Consider the following 18,873-nt stretch of genomic DNA (forward strand, 5'->3'; position numbering starts at 1 on the left):
TTCATGTGGAATAATCTTGTGAGAGGCTAGAGTACTGTGGATAGCCATTAAGACAAGGCGTAATGCTTCCTCCCAGTCTTCTCCTTGCTGCTGTATGACTTTCTTCAACATCAATTTTAGGGTTCTGTTGGTTTTTTCTACCAACCCAGAACTCTGAGGATGGCCTGGGAAATGCAATTCCTGCTTTATGCCTAGGGCCTGGCACACCCCTTTTATAATTTCCCCCACAAAGCTAGGTCCCTGATCAGAGTCAATTGCTTTAGGTAAATCAAACCTGCTAAACTCGTGCTCCATCAGGACCTGTCCGAGCATCGTTCCTCCGAGTTGGCACAGCCTCAGTCCATTTGGTGAAGTGATCTACTACCACTAAATAATAGTTGAACCCTCTTTTACTGTGGGCAGGTCGATGTAATCTACTTGGAGTTTGCTCCATGGGCCTTCAATCCGCTGATGACCCAGAGGACCCTTAACAATCTTGGCGTCTGGACTGTAAGCAATGCAGGGAAGGCAGTTAACACACTGCTCCACATCCTCTTGCATCTTGGGCCACCAACCTGCTACCTGTGCCCATGTCAGTGTTTTATCGATCCCTGTGTGTCCTTGGTTGTGTACTGGTCACGATCACTCCATCCCGGATCCTTGCATACAGGACCACCCATACAGGAGCCTCTTCACGATTCTCGTTCTGGGCCATGATGAGCCCATTTGGGTTTTTCCAGACCTTCTAGCCTCCAGATTCTGTTCGCTGCACCAGCTCTATAATAGAGGGAGCTGCTTGCTGCATACTTATTAAATCTGTGTCAGGGAGCACCTTTTGTTTAACAGGGGCTACAGGATTGGCCCTTGCCATTTCTGGGTTCTCTGGCTTCTACCGTTGGCCTTTGACTGCCTCTCTCTTTGCTTCTGCATCCACTGTCTGGTTCCACTCCATATACAGCCTCTCCCTTGCATTTGCCTTTACTTTTCCCAACAATACTGAGGTTTCCCATCGCTGGGCTGTTCCCTAGTTGTACCTCAGTACGTCTGCATGCATCACAGGGTTACCACCTACTGTTTTCATTCCTCTTTTCCCAGACTGGCAACTAATTTGACAGCGCTCTGATAACCCAATCTGAATCAGATAATTACCATTCAATTGCTGATAACTCCAGGGCCTGTGCCACTGCAGTAACTTCAGCTGCCTGCGCCAAATGTGGGTTACATTTCCCTCTTGTAACCTGAATAGGTTCTGCATCTTGACCTGCAGGTGGCACTCGTACCACTGCAAATCCAGCCTGTGGTTCCCCTCCATAATAACTTGACTCATCAATAGCCCGCAACTGCTGTTGCTCTCAATCCATTTTCTCCAGAGGTATGACCCTGAAAGAAAACTTGTCGGGCCTGTATTGCTATAGGAGGGAGCACAGGTGTTGAGCTCCCTCTATGACCAAGGCTTACAGCACAGGGGACAGACGGGGTGCTTTCTCCACCAGCACATTCTGATTCAGTAGTGCTAAAGCTGAAGTCCACGTAATCAACCGGAGGGATGACACCCACTCCTCATTTGCCTTTCCAGACAGCACATACTTCACCGGTGCATGTGTTGTCTTAAGAACCACTGGGGGCATCCCAACTGAATAATCCCAATAGACGTTAGGGCTGGAAGGGACCTCGAAGATCATCAAGTCCAGCCCCCTGCCCCAGGGGCAGAAAGTCAGCTAGGGTCAAAGGATCCCAGCAAGTTAAGCATCCAAGAGTTTCTTGAATGAGTCCAGAGTAGGTACCTGCACCACTTCTGGAGGGAGTCTATTCCAGGTCTTGGGGGCTCAGACTGTAAAGACATTTTTTCCAGCTTAAAACAGTCTTGAAGGAGTTTATGACCGTTAGTCCTTGCTTTTCCTTGAAGTGCTATGGTGAACAGATGTTCTCCCAGATCCTGATGTACACCCCTTATGTACTTATAATCAGCCACCAGGACGCCCCTGAGCTTGTGCTTTTCCAGACTGAAGAGTCCAGTGGCTCTCAGCCTCTCTTCATAAGGCCTGTTCTCTTGCCCTCTGATCATGCGCGTGGCTCTGCTCTGGACTCTTTCAAGCTTCTCGACATCCTGCTTGAATTGTAGAGCCCAGAATTGGATGCAGTACTCCAGCTGCGGCCTCACCAAGGCCAAGTACAGCAGGAGGATGACATCCTGAGATTTACTTGAGAAGCATCTATAGATGCAAGTCAGGGTTTTGTTTGCTTTACCAGCTGCACCATCAGATTGGTGCTTCATGTTTATCTTGTGGTCAATCATGACCCCCAAGTCTCTTTCAGCAGTGGTGCTAGCAAGCGTAGCCCTGCTGAGCCTATAAGTATGCTGTGGAGTTTTTTTCCCCCGAGGTGGAGTACCTTAAATTTGTCGGTATTGAACATCATCAGATTTGTGTCCTCCCATTTACTAAGTTTATCTAATGCTGGAGTGCCAACACCAGGCTGAGCACTTCTCTCTCACAGGAGCACTCCTGTTCCACCACGATGAGGACCCTGGAGGCATATGCCACTGGTCACAAACCTGTACCATGATCTTGCATCAGGACTGCTCCTATGCCTCGGGAGGTTGATCCCAACTGGAGCACAGACAGGTGGCCATATCGAGCGTACGCCAGAGCCGGAGCTAGGGCCAGTACCTCCTTCAGTGCTGCTACTGCTGAGTCTTGCTCTGGTCCCCAGCTCCAAGGTTCCTCCTTTTGAAGCAGACGATACTATGGCTCCACCTTTGAGGCATAATCCTCAATGAATTTTCTGGAAAGACCAGTCAAGCCTAGAAAAGAGCTCAGAGTGGGTCTTGGCAGTTGTACAATTTGCGTGACCCTATCTTGGTCGGGGAACCATCCTTCTTCCCTTTGCTGTATCCCCAGGTATTTACAGGAGGTTGAAACTAGCTGTGCCTTCCTGGGGTTTACCTTGAACCCTGTCTCTTGGATAATCTGTAGCACTCTCTTGGTATGGTCCAAGCACTCCTGTCTCTCCCTACCAAGCACCAGAATATCATCTACATAGGACAACACATACCTCTGGTCCCCATCTGTCAACCTTCTTCACATCTTAACCACATGATGATAGCATATGGCAGGGGAATTATGGAATCCCTGTGGAACTGGAGTGAAAGTATACTGTGTACCTTGAAAAGTGAAAGCAAACCTATACTAACAATCAGGGTGCAGAGTGTTTGCAAAGAACACATTAGACAAGTCCAGTACTGAGAACCACCTTGCTCTTCACTGATGGATGCTATAATCTCTGGGTTCTTGGCTACCACAGGTGCTCAGGGTGGTATCACCTTATTGAGAACCTGATAGTCCACTGTCAGCCACCAGGTTTTTCCATCACTTTTCCACACTGGCCAGATGGGACTATTATTTCTGCTCAGCCTTTCAACCAGCACTCCTTGCTCCACCAGATGATCAGTGACTTTCCTGATATCACTTACTGCTTCCTTTGGGAACCTGTACTGCTGCTGAGGGACTGGATCCCCTCCTTCTACCTTTTCCAATGCCTGAATCTTACTACGCTTACTCTTACTCTGTGCCCAGACTGACTGGATCTGCTGCGCTAGATCCTGTACAGCAGGACTCCAGTCCTCTGGAAGTGCCAGAGGCTCAGCTGTCTTCAGGGCAGCACACGTATGCACTGCTTCAGTCACTGCTCCTGCACCAGAATCAGGGCTTTCCACTTGCCTAAGCTCTCAGTTAACCAAGTCTATTCTCATGGACAACTGTAGTGTAGCAATATCTAGGATCCCTGCCCTACTCAATTCTGCTAGAGCAATTCCAAATTCAATTTGACCTGTCTTCTTCCCATTAAAGCCTTCCAACATCCTGCATTCAGCAGTTGGCTTTGATGTTTCAAATTCCAAATTCAAAAGTGACACCAAGGCACCTGTATCCACTAGCACTGGCTTGTCGTCTTCCCACCAGGTTGTAACCACTGGCCATCCCTACTGATCTATTTTGATAGGCACCACAGTTTCAGGGAATGAGACTGGAACAATGGGACACCCCTGTTGGAAAACCCCAGGATGGGGGGCTTTTCACTTCCTCTTCCCCTCTCTTCTTCTCCTTGCCCCTGTGAGCTGCCAGCCTGTGCCATAACTCAGCAGTCGGTTTTCCATCAATATCATCCCTATTCTCATACTTCAACAACTGCCTCCACACTCCCAGCCTTTCGGGGTCATCCAGCCATCTCCCTGGAAATTTTCCCTGATGACCTCTACCACGGCCACCTGCAGTAGCTGCAACCTTTCTTCCTGCCTTGACTTCCCAAAAATCTGGGACACAAGATTGCAAGCATTTGTTAACTGGTATTATATTGGGAACATAGCTAACAAGCTTTTGTCTGGGAAGTACACCATCAACACTTCCCTGTACAGGTCAGCCATATTTCTCCATACCCCACACTTGGCATCACTGCACAAGTCACTGTCTAGATCAAAGTTGTCCCAATACCCTAAGGAGCAGAGATCATAGGGTAGAGGAAACAGCTCAGGATTATCTTCAGGGAATCCTCTAGCCTTTACAGCAGCCACAATTCCCTGAGCTCCCAACACCTGCTTCCTGAGTTTCCCTATTTCCTGGTAGCACTTCAGGTGGCTCACCTTTTCATGAGCTGTCTCCTTAAGGACCTGTCGTATCCCTTGCTCTGTTCTGGCCTTCCACGCCTGGACTGCCTCTTAGCTGGTGACATTCCAGATCCTTTTCATCTACTTTTCTCATAGCAGCCTGAACCTCCAGCGCTTTATCCAGAGTCTAACTTACCATAGATTGAGCCTGCACCTGCCACCTCTCCACATCCTTACTTAATGTGGCATTAACACTCTTCTCCTCAGCCAGTTCTCTCTGCAGCCTGGACACCTCTTCATGCAAAGATTTACACACTAGTAAGAGCCCATACAGTGCAGCTCCTTTACACTTGCTCTTATCAAGTTTGGGCTGTACATCATCAGGCATATCCCAAGCTGACTGCAGCTCGCTCCATGCGCTCGGACCTTTAAACTTGTCAGAGGACCACAACTGCTCATAACCAACTTCCTGCACAGAAGACTCTAACACAGACATAGTTACTTAGGTTAATATCCTGGTTGAAACTATTACACAGTTTTACCTTGCCAACAGGTCTCCACCAGCAGTTCCACAGCCTTACTCCACTATGAGTCTTGGATGACCCCTCTAGAGAGGTTCACTCTGTATCAGCAAACCTTGAGTTTCTTTGCTTGAGTGTCTGACATCAGCAATCTTCGAGGTTGGGAGCCGATGCCAATTGTCCCCTTTCTGTTTTGAAAACCCTTCCTTTTGTATTCTTTCTTCTTCAATGACTCTTCATCTTTGGGCATTGTTAATTAGTCTTCCTGTGGTCGTCATACTGTCCATGTCCTGTATTGTCAGTCAAAATGCTATTTTCATAAACCTGTCACATGCCCGCATTCTAATTTGGGACTTTACCGGTGTCCTCCTAATTTGGTCTGTTCCCCCAAAACCAGAAAGCTTAAGGCTTTTTGCAAGCAGGCACTTCAGTCCTGAAGCCAGGCCTATCTCTATTATGAAAATAAAATTTACATGTTTTCAGTTACCCAGGATGTATAACTGTTTGCCTGCCTGCGTTAGGTACCCAGTCTGCTTTTGAAGGTTATGAGAACTGTATAAGGAAACAGGTTTTTAGAAATCAATTAACCCTTGCTGCTGTAACCATTATTCTAATGCCTACATATATTACCTATGAGCCAATCCCAAAAGCAAACCTCTGAATATCATTTTCTTGCCATCAGCCAGAATCGTCCTTGCCAGAACCCTCCCCTGAGGCCCAAGGGCTGGGAGCCTGCCGTATCGTTGGTGTGCGGAGAATGGAAGTCTGTGCAGGGGCCAGTGTCCCCACAAACTTCACTATGCAGATGAGAGGGTTTGAATTTCCTGAGTCTCTGGCCTTGACGCCAAGGTTTGCCCCATGGTGTGCAGCCCCAGACAGGACCAGGGCTCCAGGGTACTGGACACACACAAGAAAATGATGGGACCTAGCCCAAGAAGCTTAAATTCTAGACATAAAACAAGAGACAATGAGTTGAAAAAGGCTAAGGGGAGCTGGTGAGAAAACCATGAGACAGCACTGCTTAGGATAATAGTCTCTGCACCTGGGGTCCTCCCCCATATTTTTGTATAAGGATCACAATGAAAGGGGGTGCTAAGAGGCACTGGAAGGCCAATGAAGGTTGCACAGAGCTCTTCTCACATGGGAGGGCCAGAGGGAGAGAAAGCATGGAAGTGCTTGTTGAAAATCTAATGAGTGGGAAAGAAGTGTGGACAGGCCAGGGAGGCACAGGGTGTGTGTGTGCATGTGTGTGTGTGTGCGCGCATGCGCACGCAAGGGGAACCTGGAGTAAGACCATGAGCAGGGGCAAGAGCAAGTCAGGAGGGTGCCCTTTGTGGTGCCAGTTTGTATAGATGGAAGGGTCAGAAACAGTCCCACCAGCCCCTTGGGTCAGAGTGCAGGTGCCAGGCAGGAGAGGCGCAGCTCCTTTACTGCCCTGGATCCCCAGGGAACATATTTCTTCAGCCCTTGTGGAGCAGGGGGTCTGTGGGGTGGGAGGGAAGGGCATGCCGTGGTGAGAAGGTAACCCCCTGACGGCAGTGCCCGTGCCCCTCCCAGGAAGGCCATGCTCAGCCTGTGCCTGGAGAACGCGGAGCTGAAGGAGCAGGTGGGGGAGGCGACGTCGTCGGTGGAGTGTGGGGAGCGCGAGGAGGAGAAGGCTGAGGCGGGGGCAGGCGAGGCCCCGAAGCCCGAGCTCAGGCGGCTGCAGTGGAAGCTGCGCAATGCGGAGACCATCATCGCCCTCCTCAAGGAGCAGCTGGCGCTGCACAGCCGAGCGGACAAGAGTGGACTTGGCCCCCAGATCATGGCTGGCCTGGCCAGGGAGGTGGTCGACCGGCTCCATGTGGAGGTGGGGACGGCCCCAGCAAAACGTCCTGCTGTGGAGGGGCAGCCCCACGAGGATGCAGCCAAGAGACCCTGCCCTCAGTCGCCCAATCTGGCTTGTGGCCCACCCCGAGCTCCCACAGAAGGAAGCCAGGTAACACCTTTGGCTTGGTGCTGGAGGAGGTAAGGAGTAGCCCCTTGCGGTGTCTTGCCCTGGCCCGCATGGGGCAGCCTCCACTTGCTGGAGAAGTGGGATGGAGTTCACGCCGTGCAGCTGTGAATAGGGGAGAGGGGAGTCTGTGGCCTCCTCTAGCCAGCCAGAGGCAAGGGAAAAGATAGCCATTGGGGTCAGCCCCATGGCTCTTCCCTGATGACTTCTCAGTCCTGCTTCCCCTCAGAGATCAACCCATTGCTCCTGTCCTGTCCCTGGTTTGCCTCTGCCTGCATCTTTCTAGTGTATTTGACTTGTCTGGGGAAACCTCTTTCTCTCCCTTCCCTCCATCCCCAGTCTCTCTGCTGCATCCAGGCCCCTTCCCACTCCATCCAAGTTGCATCCACTCCCCTTCCCTCCTTTGTCTGTGCGTCTCCTGCAACGACTTCCTTCCTTTGTCAGTGTGTCTGATCTGTCCACGCTCCTCCCATCTGTCTGCCTGCTGTGCCTACACCCCTTCCCACATAGGCCTATTTGCTTGCTCTGTCCTTGCCTGCTGCCCCCTCCATTTCTGTGTCAGTTGTGCCCCTGAGTCTGGTCTGCAGCTCTTGGCCCTGTGCTCTCCCAGATCTGGCTGTGGCTGCCCGACCTGCTTTGGGTAGCTAGTCCCAAGGGAGAGGGGATGGGATAGGGTGGGGCAATGCTGTCCTTGGAGAGGAAGCTGCTTTGGGACAGACCCCACTTGGCCAGAGCTGTCAGCTGGGCAGGGCGAGGCTGGAGGGGCCAGCCAGGGCTTGGTGCAGTGACTCACACGCTTCTTGTTCCAGCTATGTGGGGCGGCTGCACATGACTGCGTGTTTCCTTCCCGCCAGGCGCAGGCCAGTCTCCAGAGCAGCTTCTGGACACGGTTGGGGGAGTCTGGCTCTGGGCAGTCAGCACAGCAGCGTCTCTCCCAGCCGGCTCAGGGCAGGCAGCACTACCAGGAGCTACAGGACAAGCTGGCGGTGTCAGAGGCCACAGTCCGGGCCCAGGCCGAGCAGCTGGAGCAGTACCGGACCCTGCTCAGTGAGTCAGCGTCTTGTGCCCTATGAGCCACGGTCAGGGGGAGGGAGGGTGCAGGGGTCTGTGTACAGCCCACGTGGGAGATACCCAGCCTCTGGGTCTCTGTGCTGAGCTGAGGCAGGGGCTGTGGGCTGGGCTGGGGAAGGGGTAATCCCGGATCCCAGCCGTGGGATGGGGGAGGAGCAGGTCTGTGTGTGGAGCCCTGATATGGGCCAAGTAGAAAGAACTGTGCTATGTGGGGCCCTGCTGTTTTTAGCTTCCTGTGACCATGCCTGTGGGCCCAATCCTAGCTGGGGATCCAGGCTCTGTGTCCTGTGTATGTCTGTGTGCCTGCCCCTCGCGACCTGTGCTAGCTCCCCCATGGAGGGCTCCCCTCTGTTCCTGTAGCAGCAGGGGTTTGCAGTTCCCGGATGACAGCAAAGGCTCCTTGGGCTCCTGCCTGTGGTCGGTGGGTGCTATGTGCTTTGGGGGCTGAGGCTAATGGAGAGGCTCTTTCCCATGGCAGATGAACCCCTGGTCCAGCAGGACAGCAAGCAGGTGCAAGTGGATTTCCAAGATCTGGGCTACGAGACATGTGGGAGGAGTGAAACTGAGGCCGACCGGGAGGAAACCACCAGTCCTGGTAGGGAGAGTAGGCCAGGACCTGGCCTCCCAGTGAGACAGCAGTACTGGGGCTGCCTGTTGTGGTCAGGGCTAAAGCAGAACAAAATCCTCGAGGAGCCAGTGTGGTCCCTTCTCTGATCTGTAGGGACTTGTGTGGCTAGGGCTCCCAGTGGCTTTTGCAGCACAGCTGGCTCCTTGGAGAAACAACCCAACTGGGCATACTAGGCCCTGGGCTTTCCCACCCTATTCTTTCTAGTGTTTTTTTGCCATCACTGGGGGAGGGCCTGGGGGTCCCATTGAGCTGGGTGCTCATGCACCCTCCCCACAGAACTGTCAGCTCGAATGGACAAGGCAGATGCAAGCTGGGACAAAGGCCATTCCTATTTTGCAGCTGGACAGGCTGGGGGGGGGGGAATAAAGGAGTTGCCCAAGGTCACCCAAAGAGTCTGCAGCAGAGGAAGGAATTGAAGCCAGAGTCCCATCCAACTGCCTCCTCTATGGGACCAACCTCCTCCCACCCCAAGTATCCTGGATCTGGTATACATGTTCACTGTGCTGTTGCCAAGCATTTGCTCTTAAATTGGCTATTAATTTTGTGGGACCTACAAAAAACAGGCCTAGGTTTGCCTCATACTGTAATGATCCTGTTTCCAGGGCTCTGGAGAGCCTCCCAGCTGCTTCACTGTGCCCTGGGGCTCCCCTCACTGCCCACAGCAACCTGGGGGAGATAAATTATCTCCCTTGTCTGCCTCCTAGTGCTTGTACTTGACAGAGCTCTGAATTTGAGTCTTCCCCTTATGGTCTATAGCAGCAGTTCTTAACTTTTTTGTACCAGGACACATTTGTAAACATTGATGACCAGTCCCTACCCAGTGCCCCTCACTCCTGACCTGCTGCCCCTTACCCCCAGCTCCCCAGTGTGTGGAGCATGAGGTGGGTGTGTGGGGCAGGGGGTGTGTGTGTGGGGCATGAGGGGCCCCAAGCTGCCCCAAGCTGCCCTCTGCCAGCCTGCTAGGGAAAAGCCATGGTTTCCCACATTTTTTCCTTTAAAGGAGAATCCACTTTTGTTCACGACCTTTTCATATATTCTTGCAACCCATGACCCACGGGTTGAGAAACACTGGTCTATAGGAGCTGAGGCTAAAACTACTCCCCTTGAGTCCTCGTATTGCAGCCCCCTGCCAAACAGTGGCCCTGAGCCCTCAGCAGCAGAGCGAGGTCCCTCACAGCATGCTTGCTGAGCAAGCAGAGGCTACACCCATGCCCTTCTCTTTCCCCAGAGTGTGAGGAGCCAGATGTGTTCAGCGAGGCCAGCCTGACTGAGGAGTTGAGTGCCCAGTGCAAGCTCTTGGCATCTGCAGTCAGCTGTTCCCCTCTGGGTGCTCCCTTAAAGAGCCAGCTACAAACCCTGGGCTCTGACCAGCTGCAGGACATTGCGGTTCTCCAGCAGCACATCCAGGACCTGCGAGCACAGCTGCAGAACGCCAACAAGGTCATCCAGAGCCTGCAGCGCCGTGCACGCTCCTTCTCTGCCACCAGTGACTACGCCTCAGGTGCAGAGCGGCCCCACAAGCTGAAGCCAGGCTGCGTACCAGATGGCTCACCTGCCCGCAGTGCGACTGACGAGGATGAGGGCTGGCAGTCAGATGGCTTCGGCGCCTTCTGTCCGCCAGCACTTCAGGCTAGCCGGGACCTTGAGCGCCTTGTACAGAGAGTGTCGCTACTGGAAGCCCAGCTGCCCAAGGCCAAGCCAGGAGGGATGCTGCCTCAGGAGCTGAGATCCACTGTCTGGCCAGGGTAAGGCAGTAGGGGATTCTGGGTGCCTGGAGGTGGGGAGGGTGCAGGTGAAGAGAATGGCATTGGTTTTGGGGGTGCAATACCATCTCCAGCAGCTGAGAATCTGGAGCAGGAAGTCATGGTGCCTACATTTCCTAACATGGGCAACCTCCCTACGGACAGGTGACTCCACTGGCTGGGCACAGCCCTACATAGTCCTCCTGGCTAATAGCAGCTAGGTGCCTAGAGCTCCTTCAGGCCTGTTGTCTCTGGCCTCTTCCCACACCTATATGCTGTGTCCACTGCAGTGGGTGCTGTTGGGGTTCTCCATCTGCCTACCGAAGGGATCTCTATGAAGGGATCCCATGCCGTGCTTTTGCCTTGGGTGTAGGGCTCTTGGAGTCTGTTCCCTACCGTCAGGTGGCTGCGTAGTCTGACCTCACCCTCGAGGCTAGTCAGAATTTCTTTGCCTCAGCTTAGCCATGCTTATGTTCACTGTGTGTGACAGAGCACGCAGGCACCTGCTCTTGGGAGGAGCAGCCAGGTCCCCGTGGTTTGCCTTGAGGAAGGACAGGCTGGGAAGAGATTGCCTCACCATCCCACTAATCCCCACCAACCTTTCCCCCAGGAAATATGATTCTCTGATCCAGGCTCAGGCCCGGGAGCTCTCTCACCTGCGCCAGAAGCTGCGGGAGGGCCGTGGAGTGAGTCACACCCTCACCCAGCACCTCAAGGATACAACCAAGTCCTTCGAGGAGCTTCTGCGGGGCACTGACATCGACTACTACATGGGCCAGAGCTTCCGGGAGCACCTGGCACAGGGCAGCCAGCTGGCTGAGAGGCTGAGCAGCAAGCTGAGCAGCAGTACGTTGGTACCACCATTTACTCACAGCCTGGCTACGGGGAAAGGCTTTAGGCACAGGGGGCGGTTAGCCAGTGGAACCCACTACCACTGTCAGGGGCTTCTGAGGGTTGCTCCAGGATAGCCACAGCTGTGGGGCTTAACATAAGGCTGATGGGTCAGAGTAGGTCCTGCTGTGGGGAAAGGTGGGGATATAAAGGAGCTCCTGACTCTAAAAACGCTCCTGGCTGGGTTTCTTACACCTTTCTGTAACTGACTGAGTGAGATGGGCCCTTTCCTGACTCTTAAAAGCACTGGGCACCTATGTGCCAAGGATTTGGCTGGTGTTGGTTCTCACTGCACTCTACGGCCAGAGCCCCGGTCCCTTGTCCCCTGCCTGGCACCCTCCTGCCTACTTAGGGGATGTTGCTAGGCCAGGGAAGAATAGGACAAGCTGTTCCATGTTACAGTGAAGGCAGATTTTAGGGTCAGGGTGAGGGAGATAACTGTGGTGTGAAAACATTTGTACCACTATGGTACAGAGCACCATGCTGGCCCACAGACGACTCTAACCTGAGGCAACTCCAGTCACAGCCCTCCCCTGAAATGCTGCTGCTGCATCTAGGCCTGAGTTGTGTGTGCGCTGCTGTGTCACAGGAGGTCTCCTGCCCTGTCTATAGCAATAGGTGCAGCATGAGTGTGAGAGGCAGGTGCAGGCAGGTGGATGCCAAAAGACACGAGCAGGAAGCACATTGTCCTCAGGAAGAGGCAGGTTGGCTGGGCTGGGAGGGAATGAGACGCAACTGCTAGAATCCCCTCCCTACCTCCCCAGCTTGGGCTTTCAGGATCTTCCCTGAGAGGCAGATGCAGGCTCTAGACTATGCCTACCCTGGCATGTGGCTCCTGCCAGGTACCCTGTCCCTTAGCTGCACACATGGCAGTACAGGCTTAGAGGGTGACAGGCTGTCCTACAGCCAGCTCTGCTGAGCCATGTGCATTCTCTGTAGGAGGGATATGAGTGAATCTGCAGATTTTGTCTGTGTTTCAGGCTAGGGACCATAAGCGGTGGGGGCAGGGGGTGAGATATGGCCAGCCAGGAAGCAAAAGGGAGGGTGCTGTGCCCTGGCACAGGGAGAGGAGGTGGTTCTGTGACATCTTCATGCTGGATCCTTCTGGATTTGCTTTCAGGGGAGCGCTCTGCCGGGGAGGATAAAAGTGGACATGAATTACTGGCTATCAGGTAAGCACCAGGGGCACATCTCCTCTGACAGGGCATCTGCCAAAAACTTCAGGAGGCTTAAACATATGCAGAAGGCAGTACCAGTGTGGTGAAGGGCTCTGGACACCTCCTGCCCCCTTCACTGCTGGTCCTACTAGCAGCTGCTGTCCCCTGGCCCAGGGAAACCCCTGGGCCTCCCCACTGCACAGAGCAACCCCTGTATAAGACCCTGAGTAAAGGGGCATCTCCCAGCAGGACAGAAGGGAGATGTGGCATTTAGGCTTGGAGAAGCTACCGCCTTCACTCTTTCTGTTGCCAGGCCCAGGATATGGGAACTGGGTACCCTCACAGCAGGTGCTAGTGTCCCTTGTCAGGAGTGTTCTCACCCATGCAAGGAAGGACCTTGGTGGGTGGACAGACCAGAATGTCTGAGAGCAAATGGGGCACCTGGCTGTTTTTCAGGCCAGGCCTTCAGGCGAGTGGGAGAGCAGGCAGTGGGAGGGAGTTCTGCTGCTTTCATGAGAGGTCTTCCTTGTGAGTGCACTAAGGATTGGTACTGATGTGTGTCTTCTCCCAGGCTCAGTAAGGAGCTCCAGGAGAAGAAGAAGATGATTGAGACCCTGGAGGCCAAGCTTCAGGAGTGCTCTGAGAGTGCCTCCAGCAGCCGTGCTGCTTCCGAGTCACCCCGCTCTGACAGCAGTGCCTCCTTCCTGTCCGATGGTCTGGAGGCCTGCTCTGACATGGACGCTGCCTCTGAGGACACCCAGTACCAGGAGGAGGAGCGAAATGAGCAGCCATCCCGCTGCCACTCAGGTAATACCTCAGTTCAGGCTTCTGTCCCAGGCCAGATGAGACTCATGGGCTCAGCTCAGTCACAGACTGGCAGCACAGGGAAGGGCTGCCCTGCCCAGCCCAGCTCAGTGCATTCAGCATACTCCCAGTACTCACAGTGAGCACCCAAGAGCTACTGCTTTCCTGTCTCCAGCCCAGCCTCTTTTCCTCAGCAGACTGTCTTGTTGTCCCTCGGGTCTGCCGGCCTGGTCTCTGAGCAATTCTCAGGAAGCTAGAGAAGGAGGCTTCCATCCCAAGGAGCCTATCTGACATTGCCCACCGAGAGCATCATCAACCTAAACTGCTCTCTCTCTGAGTCCCTAGGAATTTCCTAGGCATCTGTTGGGCTTACACCAATGCCCAGGAGCAATGGAGGTGCCAGGAGGAGATTTGAGACCGCTTCACAAAGTGCTATATATACTGCAGTTCGCTTGCACTGGCAATTTTCCACTGGTGCCCCCAGGGAGAACAGCATTTTGAGTGCCAGTGGCACTTACAGTGGGATTTATGACTTCCCTAATCTCTGAGCAACATTTTCTGTGCTTGCTTTGCCTAAATTGGTTATGGTCTCAGATGTTCTCTAAAATATGCCAGGCAGGATTTTCCTTTGACTCTGAAGGGCAGATTGTTGGAACCTTATCAAAGGGAGGCCTGCCTTGGCAAAGCAACCTCAGTGTAGCAGTCAGAACGGCAACGCTTGGCACTTCTTTTGATTCTCTTGCTAAACATCTCCAGGTGCTGGAGGCACGTGCGAGTTACAGGGACATTGGTCACCTTGGAATATTCCACAGACTGCCCTGGCCCCCTGCATTCAGATTTGCAACCACATTTCCCTTTATTTCCCCATTCCCTGATCCCCAGGTGTATGAACTCCCATATAAAGAATAGGTGAAGCTGACTGCCCAGATGGGCCTTGCCATCACTGAACTTCTGCATCTCAAAATACTTGGTTGCTAGTTAACTAGATGTCTCACAGCCATGGAGAACAAACCAGGAAATGTGAGTTCTTCACCCTGTAGACAGCCCAGCTGCTCACCCAGCTGTGCTGGCAGGGATGTCTGGCTTTTGATAGCCTGTATGGGTCCCATACAGCTGCAGCAGAAGTCTGGTATATACAAACTCTTGGAATCTTCTGAATGACCATGTTTAGTGGAGTCACATGGACACACGCACAGGCACAGACTGGAGCACCTCATAATCCCATAAAGTGTGGGGCATATTCAAACTCCACTTCTTTGTGAAGAAATTCCTCTTTCCTCTTATTATTGTATTTATTATTTTCCATTCAAAGATCTAGAACAACAAAATGAAAAAGACGACAGAGGGGCACCTTCCTTCATCCTCCATTTACACCTCTGAATTGTGGGATGAGACACCAGTTACCAAATACCAGGATAGTGGACACTAACCTTATAGGGTTTAAGCCTAGCCCTGTCATGTGATGGTCTTGTGCCATTAATTGCTAAGTACAATAGATGTCCAGGGGAAGGATGTGTTCCTGACACCATTCTGGATATGTGCAACCTTTATGTCTGTCTGGTGACGAAGCTCAGTCTGCTTCTGAAATACACCAATATCAGAGTCTGCAAGGCAGCTGAGTGGGTTTGTTTTAATTAGAGCAGCTCTGAGAGCCACTTGTTTGATGAGCTTTAGTTAAAATGCCTCCACTGCCATTTTTAAGCACAGGGATACTGATATACGAGACACTGGAGTCTGCTGGAGCGTGGTAACTACCACGCTCCAGCAGACTAGCTGTAATTACAGCACATCAGAGCAGCCTTGATGCTTGTGTATAGGTGCCCTGTGTTCTGGAATTTTATATGGATTTATTTATATTTTGGAGAGGAGGGCTACAACCTGTGCTCAATCACACAGCCTCATTCCCACCACCCTGAGAGGATAGCACTTGAGGGCCACCTGAAGTGGGATCCACACCAACATGAACTAGTAGGAGAGACAGCACTTCCTTTGGAGGGACTTTTTCTTCAAAGTGTTGTAGTCAGCATGGATCCCCTGGCCTGCTCTGTGCACCCCTTGTCTCAGAGTCCTTTGCTATGAAGGATTTGAGGGAGGATCCTGGCCACCCTGCCCCATTATGCCTTCACAGAAAACACAGGGCACATGTCAGCCAGGTGGTTGCTGGTCTCATGTGCATGTAGTGCATGTGTGACTCTACATGCACTACCCATGCTGACTCCAAATATCTTGAAGAACCGCAACGGAGCTGTTCTGTCTGTGTGGTAAAGAATGAGTATTTGCTGTACCTCAGTCCTTATCACTTTCTCATACTACTGAGAACTCCTTTCCGGCTGGAAGGATACAAACTGTGCCCTCCCTGAAACTGCCCCATCAAAAGATGGGCACGCCATGCTCCTGCAGCCAGGGAGAGCTGGCAAGGACCTTGCCATCACACCTTCCCCACATAGCTGAGGCCTTCCTGTCAAAACAAGCCTCCTTGTGTTATGCTCTAAACTGGTCCTTGTCCCAAAGTGCTTCATGTCTGCACAAATGAGCCAGGCCAAGCAGGTACTGACAGGGATACTCATCTTGGTCACCAGTAATTACAAGAGCTTGTTACTCTGTATCCTGTTTACACATTAACTGCTGGGAGTCTTAGAGTCACTGATCCTGACCCCGTTCACTCTGGTGTAACTCTGGAGTAACTTTGTGGAGGGAACTAACTCGCTGTTGGCTTACAGCAGTGTGACTAGGGGTAGAATCTGGCCTCAAGATGCCTGCTACAGGGCTGGGCACTGGACCTCTGTAGTTCTCTTTCCATCACTCATGTGCTGCCTCCTCCCAAGTGCTGTGGTTGGACCCACTCCTACTCCCTGTTTCCTGCAGTGGCTGGTTTCTCCTTTGTACTTTGATCAGGCTCTCAGGACTGTTTTCCATGTGGAAGATTTTTGTTTCCCTTCTCTGAACCTGGAAAGCCCATTGTCTTGCTGGGAACACCCCATGGTCCCCAGCCCAGCAGGGTGCTGTTTTAGATGGCAAGCTGAATATCAAACCTGCTCATGGGATTTAGCTATTTCCAGCCTCCTCTCTGCTTACCAGCTCTCTAGAGGCTATTCCTGGCTTATTCCTTGGGAAAAGACCTGTAAAGGAACTAACACCTACCCTTAAAGGAGCTGGGAAGGGAGCGAGCTGGCTGTCAGGGGTTTGGGCCTGGGCCTCTGGCATCCCCTCTGTAACATAAAGCATTCTCTCTCATGTGTGGACTCCCATAGATCTGGTCACTCACTCTGGTAATGCTCCTGCTCTGTCATCTAATTCATCCCCTGCCACCGCATCCCATGAAGCTCGGGCGGAGTCCATCAGAGATAACCCCACCACCATGCCATCTTCACAGCACCATCCCACGGATCCTGGCCAGGCATGCACAGGTATGGGCTGTGGCAGGGGTGAAGCCTCCCTGGGTAGGAAGTTACCAGAGCTCTGAGAGGCAGAGCAGATGTTTCTTGGTGCCAGGGAGCCTTTCCCACTGGGCTGGAACAGCTCAGTAATGCCATCACTCATCTGCTCAGAACATCCTTTTCTTCTGTGCTGGTGTACAGAGAGCTTGATCCATGAATGCAATCAGCACTCAGAGGGGTCAGGACCATGGATGTCTCTTAGAGAACAGAGAAGTACATGTTTTGGTCCATTAAGTACAAAGGAGAATTTACCCCCTCCAAACCTAGGGCTGCCTGGGCACAATGGACTCATGGGGACAGATGCTCAGAGGTTACATAGGCAGAGAATAGGCCCAACATCAGACTGAGCAGGTGGTCAGGACCCCCAGCCTCTTGTGTGTGGTGGAGCACAGTGGCAGGGCAGAATCGGAGAGCTGGGTGCCCGTTAGCCAGGCTTGTTTCCAGTCTCTGGTTGGTGTTACACCCTGTGGGCTTGACAACCCTTCCCACATGGAGGTAATTCAGAGCAGCTCTGTCCATCTCAGGAGAGTTGCTCAGGTCTGGCCCATGTGTGGGAAGGCTCTGAGGGCTTGGGAGAGGGTGCATTGTCTGATGTTGCCTCCCTCTGGTACAGGCAGATTCCCAGCTCTGGGTGTCATGTTAACCTTTCTACCCATCTACGGTATTTCTCCTATCTCTAGGGCTGCTCTTCAACTCCTTGTCCAAGCCATTTAGCCTTCCTCTGCCTCCATTTGCCCCTGGGCCGTCCTCCTTCTTGCCTGCCGGCCCCTCTCCTCTTGCTCCCCCTCCTCTCTTGGGCTGCTGTGGGACACCTGTCTTCTCCTTGGCCGAAGTGCAGCAGGAGCTGCAGATGCTGCAGAAGCAGCTGGGAGAAAGTGAGAGCCTCCTGCTTGGTTTTTCTGCCTCCCCCACGTTGGCATGTGGCTCTGCATGGCTTTCTGCAGTAGCTTGGCATGCAGAACCATTCTACCTGCCCAGGCCTTGTCTGTCTGTCTGTCCGTCTGAGGCACGTGCTGTCCTCATCACACTGGGGTCTCCTGCTTTAGTTCAGCCTGGCTCCCAAACCACCCTGTCCCCCAGCACCCACCAAACTTAGAAGACAAGAAAAGGCAGGAGAGAGGGGCTAGTGTGTGGTACTGAGAGTCCAGCAGGTTTCATGGAGCCTCTGGGAGCACTAGCAAGGCTGAGAGAGGCTGGTGGCCAGGATCTAACTAGAGAAATGCAAGGGAAACAATGGAAATTCCCAACATCAGGACAAGCTAGGTAAAAATTGCTGACAGAAAAGGATTGGATGAGGAGCAGAAAGGGGGCCTTGGGGGGACACGCACCCCACAGTGCAGCAACTGGAAGAGGAGGATCCTAGCCCCAACCTGAGCTCATAGTGCAGAGACTGGGAAAGGGGGTGCAGGGGGTGAGACATTTAGATGAGGAGCCCCTGTACATACCTTTACTGCAGAGTCTGAAGTGCAGGATGTTGAGAGAGATTATTTGGGTCTGGCACCCCAGACAGCTCTTGCACTGAGGCACATCATCTTGCTGGTGTGCATAATGCCACAGGCAGGGGCCTGTCCTCCAGCCCCAGAGGCTGGCCTGTGCCCTGAATCCCCAGCATGGACTGCAGCAGGACACTGGCCAGAAGGATGACTTCAGTCAGTCCCTGGCTTCTCTGCTGAGATGGCCATGACAGGAACAGCTGGTATCAACTGGGAGGTGGCTGGCTCTTTCTAGGAAAAGGGCTGAGATCTCCTGGCTCATTTCACAGAAGCAGTCACAGTGGCAGTGCTGGAAGTATCCCCAGAGAGGGTCCCTGCTTCCTCCAAGTCCCTCCCAGCCACCCAGGTCCCACTGCTCTGTGTTTAGTGTTCTAGTGTCTGTACCCACTATCCCAGCACTGATGCTGGCCTTTGTTGTAGTCAGCTCACAGCCTCCCGGCTTAGCACATGTCAGTTTGAGAAGCCTTCCTTGTGCTGTCTGCTTGCCACCTCTTGCTCCCTGGGCCTTTCATTAAAGCCACCTGACTCTCGCCGGTGCATGACAGCCTACAGGACTG

General features: G+C 52.9%; 1 protein-coding gene across 4 annotated transcripts in view; it reads left to right on the forward strand.

Annotated features, from left to right (window-relative positions):
* Window positions 1-18,873, forward strand: part of PDE4DIP (phosphodiesterase 4D interacting protein) — a 76,932-nt gene that overhangs the window by 40,330 nt on the left and 17,729 nt on the right. For 3 of the 4 annotated variants that reach the window (XM_090049576.1, XM_090049577.1, XM_090049578.1), the window contains exons 20-28: window positions 6,658-7,078; window positions 7,948-8,140; window positions 8,643-8,759; window positions 10,021-10,537; window positions 11,145-11,380; window positions 12,546-12,597; window positions 13,154-13,389; window positions 16,638-16,793; window positions 17,504-17,698. In XM_090049576.1, coding sequence (XP_089905702.1) covers window positions 6,658-7,078; window positions 7,948-8,140; window positions 8,643-8,759; window positions 10,021-10,537; window positions 11,145-11,380; window positions 12,546-12,597; window positions 13,154-13,389; window positions 16,638-16,793; window positions 17,504-17,698 — 2,123 coding nt within the window. The remainder of the gene's footprint in view (window positions 1-6,657; window positions 7,079-7,947; window positions 8,141-8,642; window positions 8,760-10,020; window positions 10,538-11,144; window positions 11,381-12,545; window positions 12,598-13,153; window positions 13,390-16,637; window positions 16,794-17,503; window positions 17,699-18,873) is intronic. The other variant, XM_090049579.1, reaches the window with a different exon arrangement.

This window comes from Crocodylus siamensis, chromosome 5 (genome assembly GCF_052110815.1).
Source record: "Crocodylus siamensis isolate JL-2025a chromosome 5, ASM5211081v1, whole genome shotgun sequence".
NCBI classification, from domain to species: Eukaryota; Metazoa; Chordata; order Crocodylia; family Crocodylidae; genus Crocodylus; species Crocodylus siamensis.